The sequence below is a fragment of the Capsicum annuum genome, chromosome 8 (assembly GCF_002878395.1).
Source record: "Capsicum annuum cultivar UCD-10X-F1 chromosome 8, UCD10Xv1.1, whole genome shotgun sequence".
Lineage (NCBI taxonomy): Eukaryota > Viridiplantae > Streptophyta > Magnoliopsida > Solanales > Solanaceae > Capsicum > Capsicum annuum.
The window spans coordinates 30,845,450-30,865,149 of NC_061118.1; the positions used below are offsets into that span (position 1 = coordinate 30,845,450).

Sequence of the window (19,700 nt, forward strand, 5' to 3'; positions counted from 1 at the left end):
TCACAATAATTAAAAACTTAAATTATTTTTAAAAATATAATTGACTATCGATGACACAAAAGTTTGGACAAGAAGAGTAACATATATTATTTGAAAATTACATAAAAAATATTATAAGTTACAATAGTTAACAACTTAAAATATCTAAAACATAATTTAATCTGTTATTAATCATTGTGATTTATAGTATTTTTAATTTTAAATCACAATGATTAATAACTTAAAAATTTTAAAAGATATAAAATATTTGGTTGACTCTCAAAATTATATTAGCGTCACTTAAATTGGAATAGAAGAAAAGTATTATGAATCACAATAATTAAAAACTTCAGTTATTTTAAAAATATAATTGACTATCAATGTTACAAAATTTTGGACAAGGAGAGTAATGTATATTATTTTTAAATTATATTAAAAATATTATAAATTACAATAGTTAACAACTTAAAATACCTAAAAATATATTAAATATATGATTAATTATCTAAATTTTATTTGTGTCACATAAATTAAGACAATAAAATAACATATATTGAGCCCGTGCTAAATCTCAAATGAATCTTAGAAACGCAATTCATATTTTTTAAAAAAATTTGCTTAAATATATCGAGATTAAAAAGGCAAGTTTCAATACATTATACCAAACAATGTACAAGAAATAATGTTAGCATAAATAATATCAATATTACTGATACCAACATTATAAATGCAGACATTACTAATATACTCTATTTGGAATTATTTTATACACTCTAGAAACTGACTCCTACATTTCAATGGAAGGAATACATGAAAAAGTACAGTTCAATAGAACATCTACATAAGTATGTTTTATCATGTTCTCAACGTCAAATAACATAAATTAATATGAAAATTGTAAAACATAGTGTTCTTTTTTATATAATTTTTAAAACACTTAAAATTTAAATTTAAAATATTACATTAATACTTCAAAGAACAAGTTAACAAATAAAAAGGGAGAAAATGAAAACAAAATATGTTTATGTCGGCTTAGTAGAGGAGTATAATGCATTTTTGGGTTATTAATTGCAAGCCACATGTGATGTAATATGCAATAATTAGATAATCTCTTATCATATGATTAAAGATCTAAACTTCAAAATGAACTGAATTTTGTTATTTATATGAATAAAATATCCATTATTATCTTGTGAGACTTGGTTCCTTGAAAAATACTATCAAGTAGTATATGTTTTGTGTATTCATGTTTTATAATTCGTAGTTCAAATTGACGTCAATTTAACTTATCGTACATAGTCAAAATATCTTTATATTGGGTTTGTACTGACACGAGCCATGCTCCTCTAATATATATATATATATATAAGCAAAACTAAAAAGCAAGACAAGAAGTCAAGTGGCAAAATATTAAAAAGTCACGTGACAGTTTTATGACAAAGTTAAAAAATATTGTAATAAAAGTTTTGAATTGAAAAATTAAGTATTTGAATTTGAATTACATTATCCTTTTAAAAAAATATTTTCATTATCTGAAAAATCGAAACCATAATTAAAGAGTTTTAATAGACTTTTACTATTTCAAACTTATCAAAATTTAAATGTTATAAAATATATTTAAATCTAATTTATTTACACACTAGGAAAGGATAAAAATATAATTAAAATAAAATAATCAATACAAATAGTAGTACACAAGTTGTAGTACTTTAATTTAAAACTGAAATGTAGGAATAGTAGTAATAATAATAATAATAATAATAATAATAATAATAATAATTATTATTATTATTATTATTATTATTATTATTATTATTATTATTATTATTAATAACATTAGCATTAGTAGTAGCAGCAATAACGTATTATTAACACGAACAACAATTTCGCATTAGTTTAATGATAGTAATTAAAACAATTCATACAATGTTTTTTATGAATATTAAATTGTGTTGTATAATGGATAAAGTAACAAGGTAAAATTTCAACTGGTATTTTCAAATATTTTATCTCATTCAAATATAAATTATAAGATAAATTTGTGTTTTTTTTTAAAAAAAGTATGGATAAAAAAGAGTAACAACCAAATTTTTTTATAATAACTGATATGATATTTAAATTTGAATTCAAAAGAATTTGGGATGGAATGAAGTTCTATCTTCTTAACCTCTTTTATATATACTCATACAATAATAGCTAATATTAAGTTTCTTTCTCTTCCTTTGTTATTGATCATTAGCTTCATTTACTGCACTTTCATATTTTTCATTTTTTTTTTGTTTAACGTTTTTACTTTTTATATGTAGATTACTGATAATCGTATTGCCGACTATTTTTTTCTACTATATTCATCTCTGAATTAAAGTAAGTAAATATTTATTTTGATATTAAATTTCAAATTTAAAAATAATTGAATTGGATTAAAATTTTATCTTCTTAACCTCTCTTATATATATTTCTGTATTAATATATAATTTTAAGTTTCTTTCCCCTTTTTTTAAAGATTGAATTCAAAGAAAAAGTTGTAAAAGGAGGAATACGAGATGAGAAAAGAGAAGTTTTGCACATGTCTTAATATTTTTATTTTTGCAAGAACTTAATCTACTTAATATGTGTTTTCACTTTTTGTCAGGCTTTTCTTTGATAATTTACTAAGGAAAGAGATAACCAAATAAGAAAACATATAATGATGAAAATTTATTAATATTTACTTCTTTTAACTCTGTAGTTATAGGAGAATTCACGTATAGAAAATTTTGGAGAGAAAAGATTATAACAACGGAACCAAATAGAGTATAATTTTAAGAATATTGCAACTGGTCTGAATATGCATGACACTATTATCTGAAGTGTTACGGAAAAGTATATAAGAAAGCATTTCGTTTCAGCAACAACAACAATAGTAGTAGGAGTACTTTTAACTTTAGAAAGACGTAGTAGTAATAATACTTAAATATGAAAGATACAAACGTAATAGTAATAATATAGTAGTACTTTTAATTTCAAATATTTAGTTTATTAGATAATATATATTATATTGAAAAAATATAAGGATAAGAAAGAATTACTATCATATTTGAATTTTGAATTCAAATGAAAGCTGAATTGGAATGGAGTTTTATAATTAGCCTCTATTATAAATACTCTTATGTCATTAGTTTTATATATGAATTTATTTACTGTATTTTTGTATTTTTCATTCTTCAATTTTTTAAAACAGTTTAGAATATAACATTTTCTTCTTTATCATTTTCTGTTAATGTTCAAAGTCCACTAATTTAAATTAATATACGTATCTCTTCTTTTCGATGACTCAATTTAAGGAATATTATTGTTGTCACTATTTTTTTTACCATAATTATATATCTCCATCATCATCTCCTTATTACTTTCATGTTTGTTAAAAGTTATGACATTTTTTAAACTGAATTCACGTATCGATTCTATCACAAATCATTCTCAATAGATAATGAAAAGCGAAATTTATTTGAAGGGCTATAACATGCTTGAACTTAATCAGATAATTTTTTTCAGGGTAATGATGAATATATAAATTAGTATAGTAGCTACTAATTGATTTTGAGCTTAAAAAATAGATAATTGTATTTGATGTGATTATTCAGGGTTAATAATAGCTTGTATTTGCTAAAAGAAATTAATGTGTGACATTTTATTAATACATTGAAAAATATTTTTGTAAAAGTACTTGTGTTTATCAAACACAAAATAATATTATGTGGTTAAAGATATAGTGATGAATATTATGATGGAGAGGATAGGTAGGAGATTGTGGTGGCTGAGATGGCATAAGGGGCTTGGCTAGGTGGGATGGTGGTAGTTGAGGTTAAGTGCCTGTTTGGATGGTCGTTTCCCATGGTATGGTATGGTATGGTATGGTATAGTTATCAAGGGAACTATGTTTGTTTTGATTGTTTTTTAAAATGTATTGTATGATATGGTATCTTTTCATGATTTCGTAACCATGAAATCCCTTAATTTTTAGAACCATGGATTTGGTAGTATCCCATGATTTTCTTATTTCTTTTTTCGATTATGTCCTTACTTAATATTTTCTAATCCTATTTTACCCTTTAAATATTCAATCCCTACAACTCATCTATGTTATCTACATACATTATTATACAGATTCTATAACACTATGTACATTAACCCTGTCACGTATTAATAAGAAAAAATCAACGATACACAAGTAGTGACAAAGAAAGAACACAACTGTTGGTTTCACATGAATCCAACATCTTCAACACAGAATATAGAAATATATGTTAAAATAAAATTAAAACTTTTAGTAAGAATAGATTTTGACCATGATTCCTTAATGACAATATATAGCATATAGCCAAAATTTATTTCAAAAAATATATTATATATGTACTCTTGATTATTTCATGAAAGTAAAGTTTTAACTTTGCTAAAAGTTTTATGCATTTAACGATTCGTAGAAAAAAAATTATTTTATTAATAATTGTTGATAAATCAAAAATTTATAATAATTAGGGGTATTTTAGTAAATCTACCCATTACGATACTGTACCATACCATCAAACCAAATACAAAAACTGTTATTGACCAGTAGTGAAGATACAGTGTGTCCAAACATTGTATTGTACTAACTATATAGTACCATACCATACCATATTATACCGTACATTATGAAACCATGACAAACTACCATCCAAACAGAGTATAAGGGGTAGGGAAAAAAGATCTTTAAGAAAATTTGAAAAAAAAAAAAACAACTTTAAAGTTTTTTTGGGGTAGCAATGGTTAAAATAAAATTTAAATTTTTTCTTTAAGCAAAATAAAAAAAATATATTTTTTGTTGGGTAGGAGCTCGGGGGTGGGTGGTGGGGGTAAGGGTGGATGTAGTAATGATAAAAAAAATTAAAAATAAAATAATTTTCTTTTGTTGGGGGAGTAAGGTCGGGGTTAGGAGGTGGATGAGGTAAGAAAATAATTTTAAAAAATATATTAAAAATATTTTTAAAAAAGGTTGGGGGGTAAAAGTTGAGGTGTCCGTGAGATTTGATGGGATGAGTGATTTTAAAAGTGGTTTGAAAGATTTTGATTGAATTAATTGAAGATATAATAATAAGAATAAATAAAATGCTTAAAGATATCGGTAATTGCAATTATGATTAGTTATTATCCACATGTACGAATTAGTCTAGAGGCTTAAGAAAGTCGAGTAACCCTAATAAAAAATCTAATATTATTTTTGTCATATCCAAACATCTAAAATAATTGCATTTGTAATTAGTGCTTAAGTTTAGTTGTAATTTTATTATTAATAATTTATTTAATATTTCATAATTAATAAATATGTTAAGGAGATACAATAAAAGTTGACTAATTTTATAATTTCAAAGTTAATAATCTACTATTTTTAATAAATATTATTTTAAAAAAAGTTTGACGCATCACGTGAGTACTTATAAGTTTTTTCTAAAGTGTTTAATTAAGTTTTTAAAGCGCGGCGACTTATACTAGTTAACTTAATTAATTTCTTTTAAATTGTTTGGGACCCCTATACTTGGTCAGTGTCACCGATATAAAGCCTTAAAAACATCTTGTCCAATTTTTTCTAGTCCTAACATTTAGCTCACAGTGACCAGCCGGGGTCGAAGCTATGGCGCGGAAGAAGGTGCAAGGGGATATCAAACTGGCGGCTAAGAATACGAACCAGAAGCGACTGAGCAACGCCGAGCGCTCGGCGTACTTTGCACGCAGAGAAGCCACAAAGGTCTTGCGAACTATTCTACAAGGAGACACTTGGCGTCGAGCTGTTGGCTCCATCAAGTCGCTTGTGTATAGCCCCTCTGTCAGGAACAAAAGAGCTACTTATGCTTTGGTTTGTCAAACACTCAAATGTAAGTTCACCCACTTAATAATAGTACCCCTTTTCTAAATACTTGTTAGAGCGCATGCCAATTTTTTTCTTTTTCTTTTTAAAAGCCTATTTTGTTATAGTATTTGACAAGGTATGAAGTTAAGAAAAAAATCAAGTTGTTTGACGGGCAAGTAATCCAGATGAAGTAAAGTTTGTTTTGACGATTAGGTACTTGGGTAAGTGGTAGTTAGCGTTGAGAAAAGCCCATCTAATATCTTTAAGGTTGTAGTCCTTGAAAAGTATCCATAATTTATGTTTACTATCACAAAATGAGAGGATGGAGCTAAAAGAAGAGTATTAATATTTAGGCAATTTGCTGAAGGGCTTTTACCGATTTCTAGCTGCTAAATGCAAATGAATACATGTTCGGCTGACTAAAATTGCTTGTCTGCTTTCTTGGTCAACTGCATTTTGGGTGTTTTTGCTATTCAGAAGTGGTCATGGGATAATTTAACCTCTACAGGCATTAACCTGAAATGTTTCTGTGTAGTTTCTGATGTACGGTGGCGAAAGTTGTTTGCTCTAGAGTCTGGACCGTCGTTACAGTTGGAAAATGGGTGGCACTTATCTTTGCTACTTAAGATAATAATATAGTCTTTGAAATCAGAAGCATCTGCTCGCCCTTCTCATTTTACTAGTTGAGAATTGTTAGAACTCTTCTTTGATTTTGTTAGCTCTATAGCTTAAAAAGAAGCTACAAATCCTTATTTATGGGAGCTTAACTGACCTATCCTTTTAATGTTTGCATCTTCTTGATGCCCTTGAATGAATCTACTTACTTCATCAAAAAGAAAAAAAAAAGAAATTGTAAGAAGCATGATTCATAGCTTGTCTCTTGGAGGTTTAATGTAGTAATTGTTTTCGGTTTTCTCTTTGTGATTTTATCAAAAAATCATAACTAGTACATGGACTTCAGTGGCGCAGAGTAGTCTTTTGAATTTTATAATCTCAAAGACTTTACCATAACATATTGGAAGCTATTTACTCTTTAAATATCTTAAGTGTCAAAATGTGTTATTAAAAGCTTAAGTTGATGGAGCAATGCGAAGCGAAGCGTTTTTGATTTATCAGTGAAACCATGTGTTTCGTAGAAATGTGCCTTTGCAACAATGATGCACAAATTGATCCCAACAATAAGCGATCGATTCTTTTACATCTCAACTTTGAGAAGTTGGATTATTATCGTTATTATTCCATCCATTCTAGCTTATGTGACGCTGGTTCTCTATTCGTCCATTCCAAAAAGAGTGACACATTTATATATTTGAAAACAATTAACCTTACACTTTTCATTTTACCCTTAACAGTTAGCATTATTCTAAGAAAAATTACCCTTAATGTGAAGCTTTTATACCCACACAAAAAGTTATGATATGCTTAAGGCTAGAAGTTTCGGACGTTTACAGCCACACAAACTATTATGAAGTTTCGAAAGCTTTGAGACTACTAGTCTCAAAATTCTTCATTTCTTTCTTAAACTCTGGGTTGATTCAAATGATTTCATATCAATTGGAATAGAGGGAATATTGCTTATCCAATACTGAAATTAGTTGTGTTAATTGCATTTGATTGTTGTAGTACTAAGTTTATACATGTTTGATTATTTTTTAACTTCATAATTTGTCGCTTCACTTCAAGAAAGGGTGCACTTCACTTATCTCTTTTCACTTCAAGCCCCATGGGTTTTGTTGGTTTTTTGCCTTTTGCTTTTAAAAGCACTGGTATTAACTTAGTAACTCAAATTCATGCTATCTCCATACCTACAAAAAGGTCCATCTGTTGGCTTCATAATTGCAAATGTTCTGGATTCTTCCTTGTTGCAGATCTTCCCGTTATCAAGGATATCTTTCACACGGCCAATGTGCTGAGCAACAAGTGGAAGGTTAGAAATATTTTCAACGTCTGATTTCATTGATTGTTAGATTTTGGCACTTTGACTTCTTTCATTGCATGGTATAGGGGCTTACCTGTGGTACATGAGAAATTCTTGTTGTCTACCCAAAAGGTAGGAGTAAGATCTGCGTGCATCCTACCCTCCTTAGTCCCCACTTGTGGGATTACATTGGGCATGTTGTCGTACTTGAAGATTTCCTCCTTTTCGTTTCTCTTTTTGAGTAATATTTTGAATAACATATGTTCGGCATAGGTGTTCCTCATTTGAATATTTTCTATTACTTTTTTAATGTATAGTTAATTAGGTTTCATCATTTTATGTTTGATTAAATAAAATGAAGTTGTTGACAGACTGTAGGTGCCAACATCTTCAAATTATCAAATAGACATAGATTTTTGTTTTTGATAAGGTTAAATATATTTCATTCATAAACAAGGCTGAGTTGGCCTTATACAATGGAGAAAACAAAAAGTAAAGTGTCTGCAAAATCTGATTCTCTACAAATTCCACGTGTTCTTCTATACAAATAGGAATATTATAGGTGCACCAAAAGAAACTAAGAGCCCGGAAGCTATTCCTCACCTGAGAAAAACTAGACTCTACCACCTCAAAAGCTCTCCTACTTCTCTCTATACAAACAACCCACATCAACGCAAGAGGAACCAAATTCCAAGCCTTACGTCTTCTCTTCATCCCTCTTCTCCAACTAAACATTAAATCTTTCACAGTTTTTGACATCTCCAAACCACCGAAGCATATCCCACCATAATCTCATGGTAAAGACATAGTGAATGAGAAGATGATCCACTTCTTTCCCTGTCTCTTTACACATGAAACACCAGTCGACACAAACAACCTTATGCTTTGTAAGATTTTCTGCCGTCAACATCACACCTCTAGATGCTAGCCAAGAGAAAAAAACGCACCTTCCTCGGTACCAAAGCTATCCAAATTGCATCGCATGGAAACATGACCTCCTCCCTAGTTAGGAGTTTCTCAAAAAATGATTTAACAGAGAAAACTCCATTGTTCCCCGAACCCCGTCACAAAGCATCAGGTTCATCCACCGAATTGACTTGCCTGTGAAGGGTGGCCATCAACCTCTGGGGGTCGGTCACCTCCCAATCGTGGAAATGCCTTCTAAATCTCATGTCCCAAAAATTCTCTCCATCATGTATCTCCCTAATACGTTGGACCGACATGTCTCCTTGTCATGACATTCTATACAAAATCTGAAAATTATCTTTCAATAAGTGATCGCCACACCACCTATGTCCATCTTTCAATGACCGGGATGTCACTATGCCTTTTGGTTGTGGCTTGCGGAGGAATATAATGAAGGGATGGGATGATTTCAACAGAAATATCTCATTCAAGGTTGGAAGTAGACATAGATTATCCAAAGTAAATGGCTTTCTCCTTTCTGGGAAGAGCTTAAGAGCATAAAATTTTCAAATAACTAATGATTTTATCTGTGGTGTAAGTAGTCTATTATAATATTTTCTTAGTGGTCAATAGTCATTTTCAAATTTATCTTGGAAACCTCTGAACTTTTTGTTTATATCAAAATAAAACCTTTTTCTTGAGTGCTGCTTCTTGATATTTCACTATATCAAGAACAACAGTTTTAACATGATATGAACTAACTAGTAAATATGGTGTTTGCACTTCAAATAATCCAGTGAACCAGGAAACCAGCTCAATTCAAAATTTCAAAAGCATAGGAGGGTTCTTATTATTCTTTAATTTCCTTTTTAACTGTAGGCTCAGTTAAATGTTTCTAGTGCCAACCACCTAGGTAAGCTAGGTGCTCCTTACTCATCTTTCACTTGCTTTTTTGAAGTACTCTGTTCTTAACATATCCTGTAACCCTGTTTACAGCAACTATTTTACATGTTGTATAGACATCTTTTGTGTGCAATAGTTTGGATCTGTCTGCACAGTAGAAAGTAATGAATTATTGCAATATGAAACATCCATATAAATTGTAAGCAGCAATCGGGAAATCCGACATTTTGTAATGGAACTTTACCAGTGTTTTGGAAGGACAATTATTAGTAACGTATAGCAATACTTTATGGTGATCTATAGATTGGACTGGTCGTAATCAAGATACACTTTGGGAATCTCTTGAGTGGATTTTTTTTTCCCTTTGATTCAATTTTGCACTAATTTTGCTGCTAATGTTGTTGCAGAGGCAAGAAGAATTAATGTATATAATCTTGTATGACATCCTTTTTGGCCAGGTATTGTAAATATAATCCCCAGCGTGTTTCATTGCTTTGGGCTCTTGCTTATGGAGATGGTTTAATTTTATACAGGAGGCTTTATTAGCTGGTGATGCAGAAAAGTTTCTTCTGCAGAAAAAGGATGTGTTGCAGGCAGCTCTTGCCAAACTCTTAAAGCGAAAGAAAGTAAAACATGTCTCAGATTTAGTGAAGTCTTATAAAATCTCTGGTTCGTAGTTCGACTCCTAGTATGTAATGGTGGTTATCTCTATGGCTTAAACAATTGTTATATACATAGTTCAAACTTATCTACAGACTTTTAAAATATAATTGAACCGAGAACTGAGAATATCCTTTCTTTATCAAAAATAGATGGAAAATTGTCTATATACTAGGTTATGTTGGGTTAACTTGGCGTATTTATTAGATGGAGCAGAAAGAGCAGTTTCAGAGGTGTCACTGGAATCTTGTTTTTCATTTCATTGCAGACCTTCTGAAACCCCGTTATGCTCGTGTAAATACTCTGAAGATGGACATAGAGTCTGCCCTACTCGAATTTAAGAAACAATATGAGGTATGATATAACCCTTAGATGCAGCAGTTATGTTGCGCTGCCTGAATAATTCGAAGTAACTTTGGTGTCATTTGACTCTGTAGAATATAGGTTTGGAAGGTGTATCAGAAATAATTCCTTAAACATACTAAGCCAAAATCTGATCCCAACTATCATATTTGCAGTACTTCCTCCAGTGAATTATTTGCCTGACAGGTTTATAGATTTTTTATTCAGGTTTTACGATAGTTGTCCTTTTTTCTTTTTCGTACCTATACCTCTAATGAGGTATGATAGTCCTATGGTGGACATGCACGTTTTGTTTAGAATATTGAGATGATAAAAGATTGAGGTCCTAAAGTTGAGAAATTTCCTTTCGGAAGAAAAGGAGGGGAGTGGGGGTGGTTCCAACTGTTCTAGAGTTTGAAGAGTGGCTTCTCAATTGATAATTGACGTATGAACCTCACTTGGGAGGACAGAGGAAGAAGGCAGACTTAAATATACTGTGTGAACTACTGGAGATTGGTATGATTTAAAGTATGTAATACTGCAAATTCTTCATGTTTGTCAACTCAATGATATTATTATTGCTGTATTCGTGTCCTTGTTTCTACAAAAGATAGAAGAATTAGTGTGTATCAATTCTGCATTGAGGAAACAATCAAATGTTCATTGATCAAATTATTCACCTTTTGAAGAACTGATTAATTGGACAAGAACAAAGATAGAATCCCATTTTACTTTCTTATTGGGCTGTATTCTCATTGTTATAAAGTTTATTTATGTTTATTTTTTGCACATTGAATAGGTTTGTCAGGATGCAATGGTTTCTGGTCTGTTGATTTTCCCACCAAGGACTGATCTGCATGATCATCCTTTGGTGAAAAGTGGAAGTGTCTTTCTGCAGGTGCAAAATTCTTTTTCTTTTCTCAGTGAATTTTGATGTGAATACAGCGAAAGAGTTTCTTGTTATAGATTGCATTGGCATGCAATTAATGTTTCTGGTTTCACTAGGGTAAGGCAAGTTCCATGGTTGCAGTTGCTCTTGGGCCTAAACCCAGATGGGAGGTAATTACATGGAAAATGAGTAGTTAGGTGTTCTCTTGATTTTCATTTTCCACTTGGGTGTTGTTCATAGTTGTTTATTATCTTGTGAAGGTCATCGATGCATGTGCGGCACCAGGGAACAAAACTGTTCATCTAGCTGCTCTTATGAAGGGAAATGGAAAGATAATAGCTTGTGAACTTAATAAAGAAAGGGTTAAACGTCTGAAGAACACCATTGAACTGGCTGGAGCAATTAGTATCCTTTTAACAGCTTTCTGGTATCCTATTCACCTTCTTGCATAAGATTGCTTCAGAACAAATTTAACCATCATTTGATTCTAGATGGACATATACCTGAAGTGTATTGGAAGCCCTTAAACTCTGTGCTTAGGTCCTTGTTTTTGTTTAAATAATCCCATCTTTAAGTAATTCCGGTGATCTCGCAAGTGTTCGGTCAAACTGGATGGAGTATAAGTTATTAGTTTCTATATAGCGTTTGACTTTTAATGCTGTAAACACCTTTCTCCATTATGTGTCTGAAGTTTGTTTTGTGAAAATATGGCTTTTGGAACTGAAGAGTGAAGATATCTTTAATGGTTTCAATTCCCAATTTGAATTGATTCCTAAAACCAGTTAGTCATAGATAATTTGTCTAATTGGTTTTTGTTTCACTGTTTTCATAATATGCTTTGATAACTTAACTTGTCCTTAGATGTGAAAGTCAAGCATGAGGACTTCTTCAACATGAGTCCTGAGGATCCAGCGTACTCGAAGGTAACATGCAAGACATTTTTCGGGTTGTTGGTTGTTAGATATTATCAACTTACTCAATGGAATCTGTTACTTTCTGTCCAGTTAATCAATCTATATAACTTGCTGCACTGGATAAAAGTAATCGGCTGACCTGATTTCACAAACATGATTGATAGGAATTGTTTTCTTTGAAGAACTTGTTAGTTTTATCCACATAATTCATTTTTTTTATCAAAAGATTCTCTAATACCATTATCAATCAAAATATAAATAAATTTCTCTGATACAATGGATAACAGACTGGAGAAGAGCACAATGTCTCCTCAACTGTGAGTCGGTAATACTTTGATTGAACATGACAAAGCCTTTGATTCTTCATTGTTAATTTGTTGAAAAATACTTAAATATAGGCATATGATTTTAGTGTGTTTATGCCAGCATAGAAAAGGACAAAATCCTTCCTGTTTCTGGATAGAGTGAAAAAGGATATGAGTCAACGCTGGTCTAACTATCAATATTTGATCTGGAGTAATGCTGGGTTACACTCAAATTAATGTTCCTGACTGATGACGATTTTACAACAAAAAATTAAGTGGGCAGTTCACATTTTCAGCAAGCATGGTTTCAACTTTGTAACTCTCTGTTTTTCAGTTTGGAGTTTTTGAATGGTTTTCCGTTTATTTAACACATAAACCGGCCACCAGGTTCAAGCAATACTGTTAGATCCGTCATGTTCAGGATCTGGGACTGCTGTTGATAGATTAGATCACCTGCTCCCCTCATATACTGCAGGTGATTTTGCTTTTTGTGTATTCATTTTCTATTCCTTTGAATAACCAACCCTTTGCTTAATTCCTTTTTAAATATTTTTCTGGAAAAACTGCGCAGACTCTGATTTAAATAGACTAGAAAAGCTTGCTGCTTTCCAGAGAAAGGCGTTGGAACATGCATTATCTTGTGAGATTTATAATATTGTTTCTAATTTGTTTCTTTAACCACAAATGCAAATTTATGTATTTTTGTGCATATGACTAAATTTACTCTCTCATCTTGATGTAGTTCCAGCTGTAGAGAGAATTGTTTACAGCACTTGTTCTATTAACCAAGTTGAGAATGAAGATGTCATCAAATCTGTTCTGCCTCTTGCTTCTTCTTATGGGTTTGAACTGACAACAATCTTTCCCCAATGGCCTCGCCGAGGTCATCCAATTTTTGATGGATGTAAGTGATCATATCTCATAAGCTTTCTTTATTGGTGCTTACCTGACCCTTGTCATTAGAATCAACAACTGCCTTCCAAGAGTTGGTCAAACCAGACTATTAAAGAAAGTGCACCATGGAAAGAAAGAAAGAACATTGCTCTTACAGTTTTCAAGTGCTCTAAGCATTTCCAGGCATCATATAATTTCGTTTTCAATTGCTAATAATCTATGCTAGATCTGGTTGTTTTAACTGAAACTGTTGTAATTATATTCTTTTAGAAGTAAAGCATCGTTTATCTTCAAAAGGCCAGCATGTCATTAGACAGAAGATTAAACTGTGTGCTACCACCTTCAATAGCGTATAGTATTTGCTTTACACTGAAGGCCGCAGGAAAACATGTATGTATGAGAGTTCAAAAGATACAGCACCATCCTGAAGAACAATAACTCAGTTCCATTAAAAACTAGCTTCCATTTTTGGACTGATACATTCTGGTCCTTCCTGCCAATGTGTCTTAAATATCTAAGCTAGCCCCTTGTGGTTCTTCATCGGTTGAACTTCTTTAGTTGCATGTGTATGTTACCTTTTTATTTATTTGCAGCTCAACATGTGCTGAGAACCGATCTCATAGAAGACAAGGAGGGCTTCTTTATTGCTTTATTTGTAAGGAAGGGTGTGAGTCCTCCAGCCAAGCATAACAGAGATGTTGGAAACAGGTTACTAGCTCTTCAACGAAGAAAGAAGAGAAAAATAAATTCTTTCTTCCTCCTCAGAACTTTGGGTTTGTTCTTGTAAGCCTACTTTTACTTCCATCAATCAGGCAATCCGTAATTGATAAAATCCTAGAGGATATTACCAGAAATTCGTCCAGATGAGAATGTAGTATGGCCCAGCTTTTGTATTTCCATTTCAGGTTTCTAATTGTCTACTAAACAGTTATGCAGCAAAAACTTACTTGCATTTGATGCTTACACTCAATTGTATTTCTCCTCGGTTCTTTCCTTTTCCAAAAAATGTATTTTGTTTAAAAAAAATTTTTAGTTGCGTAATCATTGAATGGATAGTCAACATACTAAAGTACTGGCGAATTGGTTTGACTAGGATATATTTTAACTCTTTGAGTTTTTCTTTGGGGAAAGGGTATGAGCTGGCCATTTTGAAAAGAAATGATCAGTAATTTTAAATTTTTGATAATTGGAGTTAGTCGATCTAATTTATTTTCTGTTTTTAGCCATTATGTCCAAAACTAATATCCTTACACAATAAAGAGTATTAAATGCTCTTTTAACAACTACTCTTAAATGGGTGAATCTAAAAATAGATCCAAATTAGGGTAATTTTCAAATTTTAGCTCCAAATAAAAAAACTTCCTTAAAATAGCATTTACCTATTAACCAATATTTTTTGGACAAAATTATCCCTGATCAATAGAGCAAATTACATAAATGATCTACGTAATGGATAACAACCTCATATTTATATCTTTCAACTTTTATTTTTTTCTTTTTTTAATTTTACTTTGATTTTTTTTTTCTCTTTTTATTTTAATTTTCTCAACCCTTACTTTTTTTCTTTTTTCCTCTCAACTTTTTTTTTCTTTTTTATTATTTCTTTCCTCTTTTTTTTTTCTTTTTAGTTTTTTCTCAACCCTTCGTTTTTTTTCTTTACACCTTTCAACGTCTACTTTTATATAAAAAAAAAAATTTTCTTTGATTTTTTTTTCTTTTTAAATTTTTCTTGACCTTTATTTTTATTTAATCTTTATTTTTATCAATCTTTATTTTTTTTTTCTATTCTTTCTCAATTTCTACATTTTCTTTAATTTTTATTTTTTTCATTTTTTTTTTCATTTTTTTTTTCGCAATTTTTATTATTTTTGTTCTTTTCTTCAATTTCTTCCATTCAAGTTACATCTCCTGAGCAAGAGTTGACACTATCACATTATAAAGGCAAGACTTATGACTTTCGAACAATAAGCTACGTTTCATGGATAAGAGTTGACACTACTACATTGTAAAGGCAAGACTTATGAATTTCAAACAACAAGTTATGTTTTATGGACAAGAGTTGACACTACCACATTGTATTTTGATTTATGAGATGTTTTATAACTCTTACCTTAGAGGAAAGACTTAACTTAGGGACTTTCAAACAACAAATTATACCCCACGGGCAAGAGTTGACTCTACCACATTATGTTTTCATTTATGAGATGTTCTACAACTATTGTCTTAGAGGCAAGACTTGGCTCAAGACTTTCAAAAAAACAAATTACGTCCCACGGGCAAGAGTTGACTTTACCACGTTATGTTTTCATTTATGAGATGTTCTACAACTATTGCCTTAGAGGCAAGACTTAGCTTAAGGACTTTCAAACTACAAATTATGCCCCACGGGCAAGAGTTGACTCTACCACATTATATTTTTATTGAGATATTCTACAACTATTGTCTTAGAGGCAAGACTTAGCTCAAGGACTTTCCAACAACAAATTATGCCCCATGGGCAAGAGTTAATTCTACCACGTTATGTTTTCATTTATGAGATGTTCTAAAACTATTGCCTTAGAGGTAAGACTTGGCTCAAGAACTCTCAAACAACAAATTATGCCCCACGGACAAGAGTTGACTCTACCATATTATGTTTTCATTTATGAGATGTTCTACAATTATTGTCTTAGAGGCAAAACTTGACTCAAGGACTTTCAAACTACAAATTATGCCCACGGACAAGAGTTAACTCTACCACGTTATATTTTTATTTATGAGATGTTCTACAAACTCTACCACATTATATTTTCATTTATGAGATGTTCTACAACTATTGCCTTAGAGGTAAGACTTGGCTCAAGGACTTTCAAACTATAAATTATGCCCCACGGACAAGAGTTGACTTTACCACGTCATATTTTCATTTATGAGATGCTCTACAACTATTGCCTTAGAGGCAAGACTTAATTAGCTCAAGGACTTTCAAACTACAAATTATGCCCCACCGGCAAGAGTTGACTCTACCGCGTTATGTTTTCATTTATGAGATGTTCTACAGCTATTGCCTTAGAGGCAAGACTTAGCTCAAGGACTTTCAAACTACAAATTATGCCCCACAGACAAGAGTTGACACTACCACGTTATGTCTTCATTTATGAGATGTTCTACAACTCTTGCCTTAGCGACAAGACTTAGCTCAAAGACTTTCAAACTATAAATTATGCCCCACGGGTAAGAGTTGACACCACCACATTATGTCTTTATTTATGGGATGTTCTACAACTCTTGCCTTAGAGGCAAAACTTTGCTTAAGGACTTTCAAATAATAAATTATGCCCCACGGACAAGAGTTGACACTGCCACATTATGTCTTTGTTTATGAGATATTCTACAACTCTCGCCTTAGAGACACGACTTATCTCAAGAATTTTCAAAGAACTTCGTAAAAACAATTCATGCCCTTAAATTTGCTTTGATATCAAAAAAAGAAGATCCCTTTGTGGATTATTCAATTTTTATTTATTAGCAAAATATAATAGAAATTGAGAAAAAAAAAGCGAACAAACAAACTAGAGAAATAAAAAAAAGATTGAGAAAAAAAGAAAAGAAAAAACATAAAGATCAAGAAAAAAGTGAAGAATTAAAAAAATTGAGAAAAATAAAAATGAGAGAAAAAATAAAAATAAAGTTTGAAAAAATGAGGGAAAAAAAGAGAACTGAAAAAAGAAAAAGGCGATCAAACAAAATAGAGAAATAAAAAAAAAGAGTGAGAAAAAAAAGGCAAGAAAAAAATAAATATTAAGAAATAAGCGAAGAATTAAAAAAATTGAGAAAATAAAAAATGATCGAAAAAAATAAAAATAAAGTTTGAGAAAAATGAGTAAAAAAAAAGAGAACTGATAAAAATAAAAAATAAAAGAAAAATAAAGGTTAAAGAGAAATGAATTAAAAAAAGAAAAAAAATATAGATAATGCTTGAGAAAAAAAAAGAGAAAAATAAAGGTTGAGACAAATGAATTAAAACATGAAAATAAAATTAAAGGAAAATAATAAAAAGTGAAAACAATAAAATTAAAGAAAAAAATAAAAAAGTGAAAATAATAAAAAATAAAATTTGAGAGACAAATAAATATGGAAAGTTTTTAAAATATATTTGAAGTGTAGAGGGGTAAAATGGTACTTATACTATACTTCAAAAGTAAGGAAGGTTATTCTTTAAAGACATTTCTTATTGAGGTCAAATATCTAAAGCAACCTATATTTGGGTCTATGACATGCAATTTCTTGCTCTTAAATCACTTTTCCAAATCTTTATCTTTTTTCCTCTATTATGCGTTGATAAATCTGTGTTTCGCGATTAACATCAAAAATTGATTTGCTATTTTTTGCATTGTAGCATTCAAAACTCTAGACATGGAACAAAAAATAGAAAGTAAAGGAAAGTTAAAATTAGCTGGTAAAGGGGTCAATTTTGACCCCAAATTTATGGTTAAGACGATGATTTTACAGAATCATCACATATGTGGTTGTACTTGAAGCAATGTCCTAGTTCTTCAAACATGAAGAAGAAAAAATGTGATAGAAAAGGGTCTCGAGGTAAGAGAAAATTCATGTCGAAAAGTCCACATTCTTCTCAGATGATGACTCGGTCACAAAGTCAGAGACTTTTTGATGCATGTAAAGATTAAGAAAAGAATCTTTCAAAAGGGAAGGAGAAGATCGATGAATATGTAGTTGTTACTGCGAAGAAAAAAAAGTGAATTAAAAAAAAAAAGGTGAAGATGATGGTGTATCGCCAAAGAAAAAGCGTAAAGTTTCTGATCAGCTCGGCAAATCAAGTTATAGTTTATACTACATTGATACACTTTTAAAAAAAGAAAGAGGAAATCCTATACCTAATTGATACTCTTTTATACAGCATTGATACACTTTTATAACAAGATAGAAGAGGAATCTATGCATGCATATGCAGTGTTCATACATCCAATTGATACTCTTTTATACTAAATTGATACACTTTTATACCACATTGATATAGTATGTGCAAGTATATACAGTAGCATATATTCAATTGATACTCTTTTATACTAGATTGATACACTTTTATACCACATTGATATAGTATGTGCAAGCATATACAATAGTTATTTTCTACTAGCCGCCCAGCTAAGACAAATAACAATTTAAAAAAAAGATAGAAACAAGGAGTATATTTTTACTTCGTAGTTTGATATCAACAAATCTTCTTTTGTTACACTTTTCTACCATATAACCTACCTAAAAATCCTTACCTTGTTTCGAAATTCTCTATTTGATTTTGAGATTTTTGTTGAAAATGATGGAAAAAATCGGGTCTATCGAATGAAAAAGCAAGCAAGAAAGAGGTGAAAGACAATCCTTTATCTTTTTATGAATTTATTGAGGATGATTTATCATTTATTGGTGAAAAACTATATGAAGCTAATTGAATACAGATTCTTAGATATTTATACAAAAGTTTGTGGAATGAAAAAGGTAAAAATGAGTATCAGAAAAGGTAATGGAGCAGAAAATTAGGAGTTTGAATGAAAAGGAAATTATGAATGAAAAGGAAAGAAAGGTACAGTTGATTTGGGCGCATTTCTGGTTATATGTAGTTAAACTTATGGGAGTGGCTATTTACCGAGTTTTTAGTTTTAGGTGCTATTTTCATGGAATTATTTTAGTTTTAGGTGTTATTTTTGTCTTTTCCCCTTTTTCTTTTCACATAGTTAATCTTAAAATGGCAGTAATAAATATGCCACTGAGATTAATTTGATACATTAGTTTGAATTGTGATCTTTTGGATATTGGGAGTCTTCTTGTGACCTAAAGACATTTGAGTCCTTTCTACCAACGTGACCAATATACGTGAAAAAGGAAATCATGTAAAACAAAGAAAGTAAGGGCTCGAAAGTTCGTATTGCCTTTTAAACGCCCTGTTGATTGCAATTTCTATCTTCTGAAAAACTCTCGTTAATAGGATTAGGGAAGGCAATATTTTGGGAAAAATTGAAGTCCATACTTAGATTTGAATCTTTTGGATTCTTAAATTACTGATTGGATTTTGAAGATGAACTTTTAAATTTTTTGGATTTTCTGATAAAATTTTTATTCCTTATGC

General features: G+C 30.7%; 1 protein-coding gene across 1 annotated transcript; it reads left to right on the plus strand.

The window, feature by feature from the left end:
* The first annotated feature begins 5,464 nt into the window (after positions 1-5,464).
* On the plus strand, positions 5,465-14,539 carry LOC107838805 (25S rRNA (cytosine-C(5))-methyltransferase NSUN5). Its single transcript, XM_016682006.2, has 13 exons — positions 5,465-5,870; positions 7,714-7,772; positions 9,980-10,030; positions 10,106-10,241; positions 10,501-10,586; positions 11,374-11,472; positions 11,580-11,633; positions 11,724-11,868; positions 12,325-12,386; positions 13,070-13,157; positions 13,254-13,322; positions 13,425-13,586; positions 14,170-14,539. The coding sequence occupies exons 1-13, from the start codon at positions 5,630-5,632 to the stop codon at positions 14,361-14,363; spliced, it is 1,446 nt and encodes a 481-aa protein (XP_016537492.1). The 5' UTR covers positions 5,465-5,629; the 3' UTR covers positions 14,364-14,539.
* Positions 14,540-19,700: the final 5,161 nt, after the last annotated feature.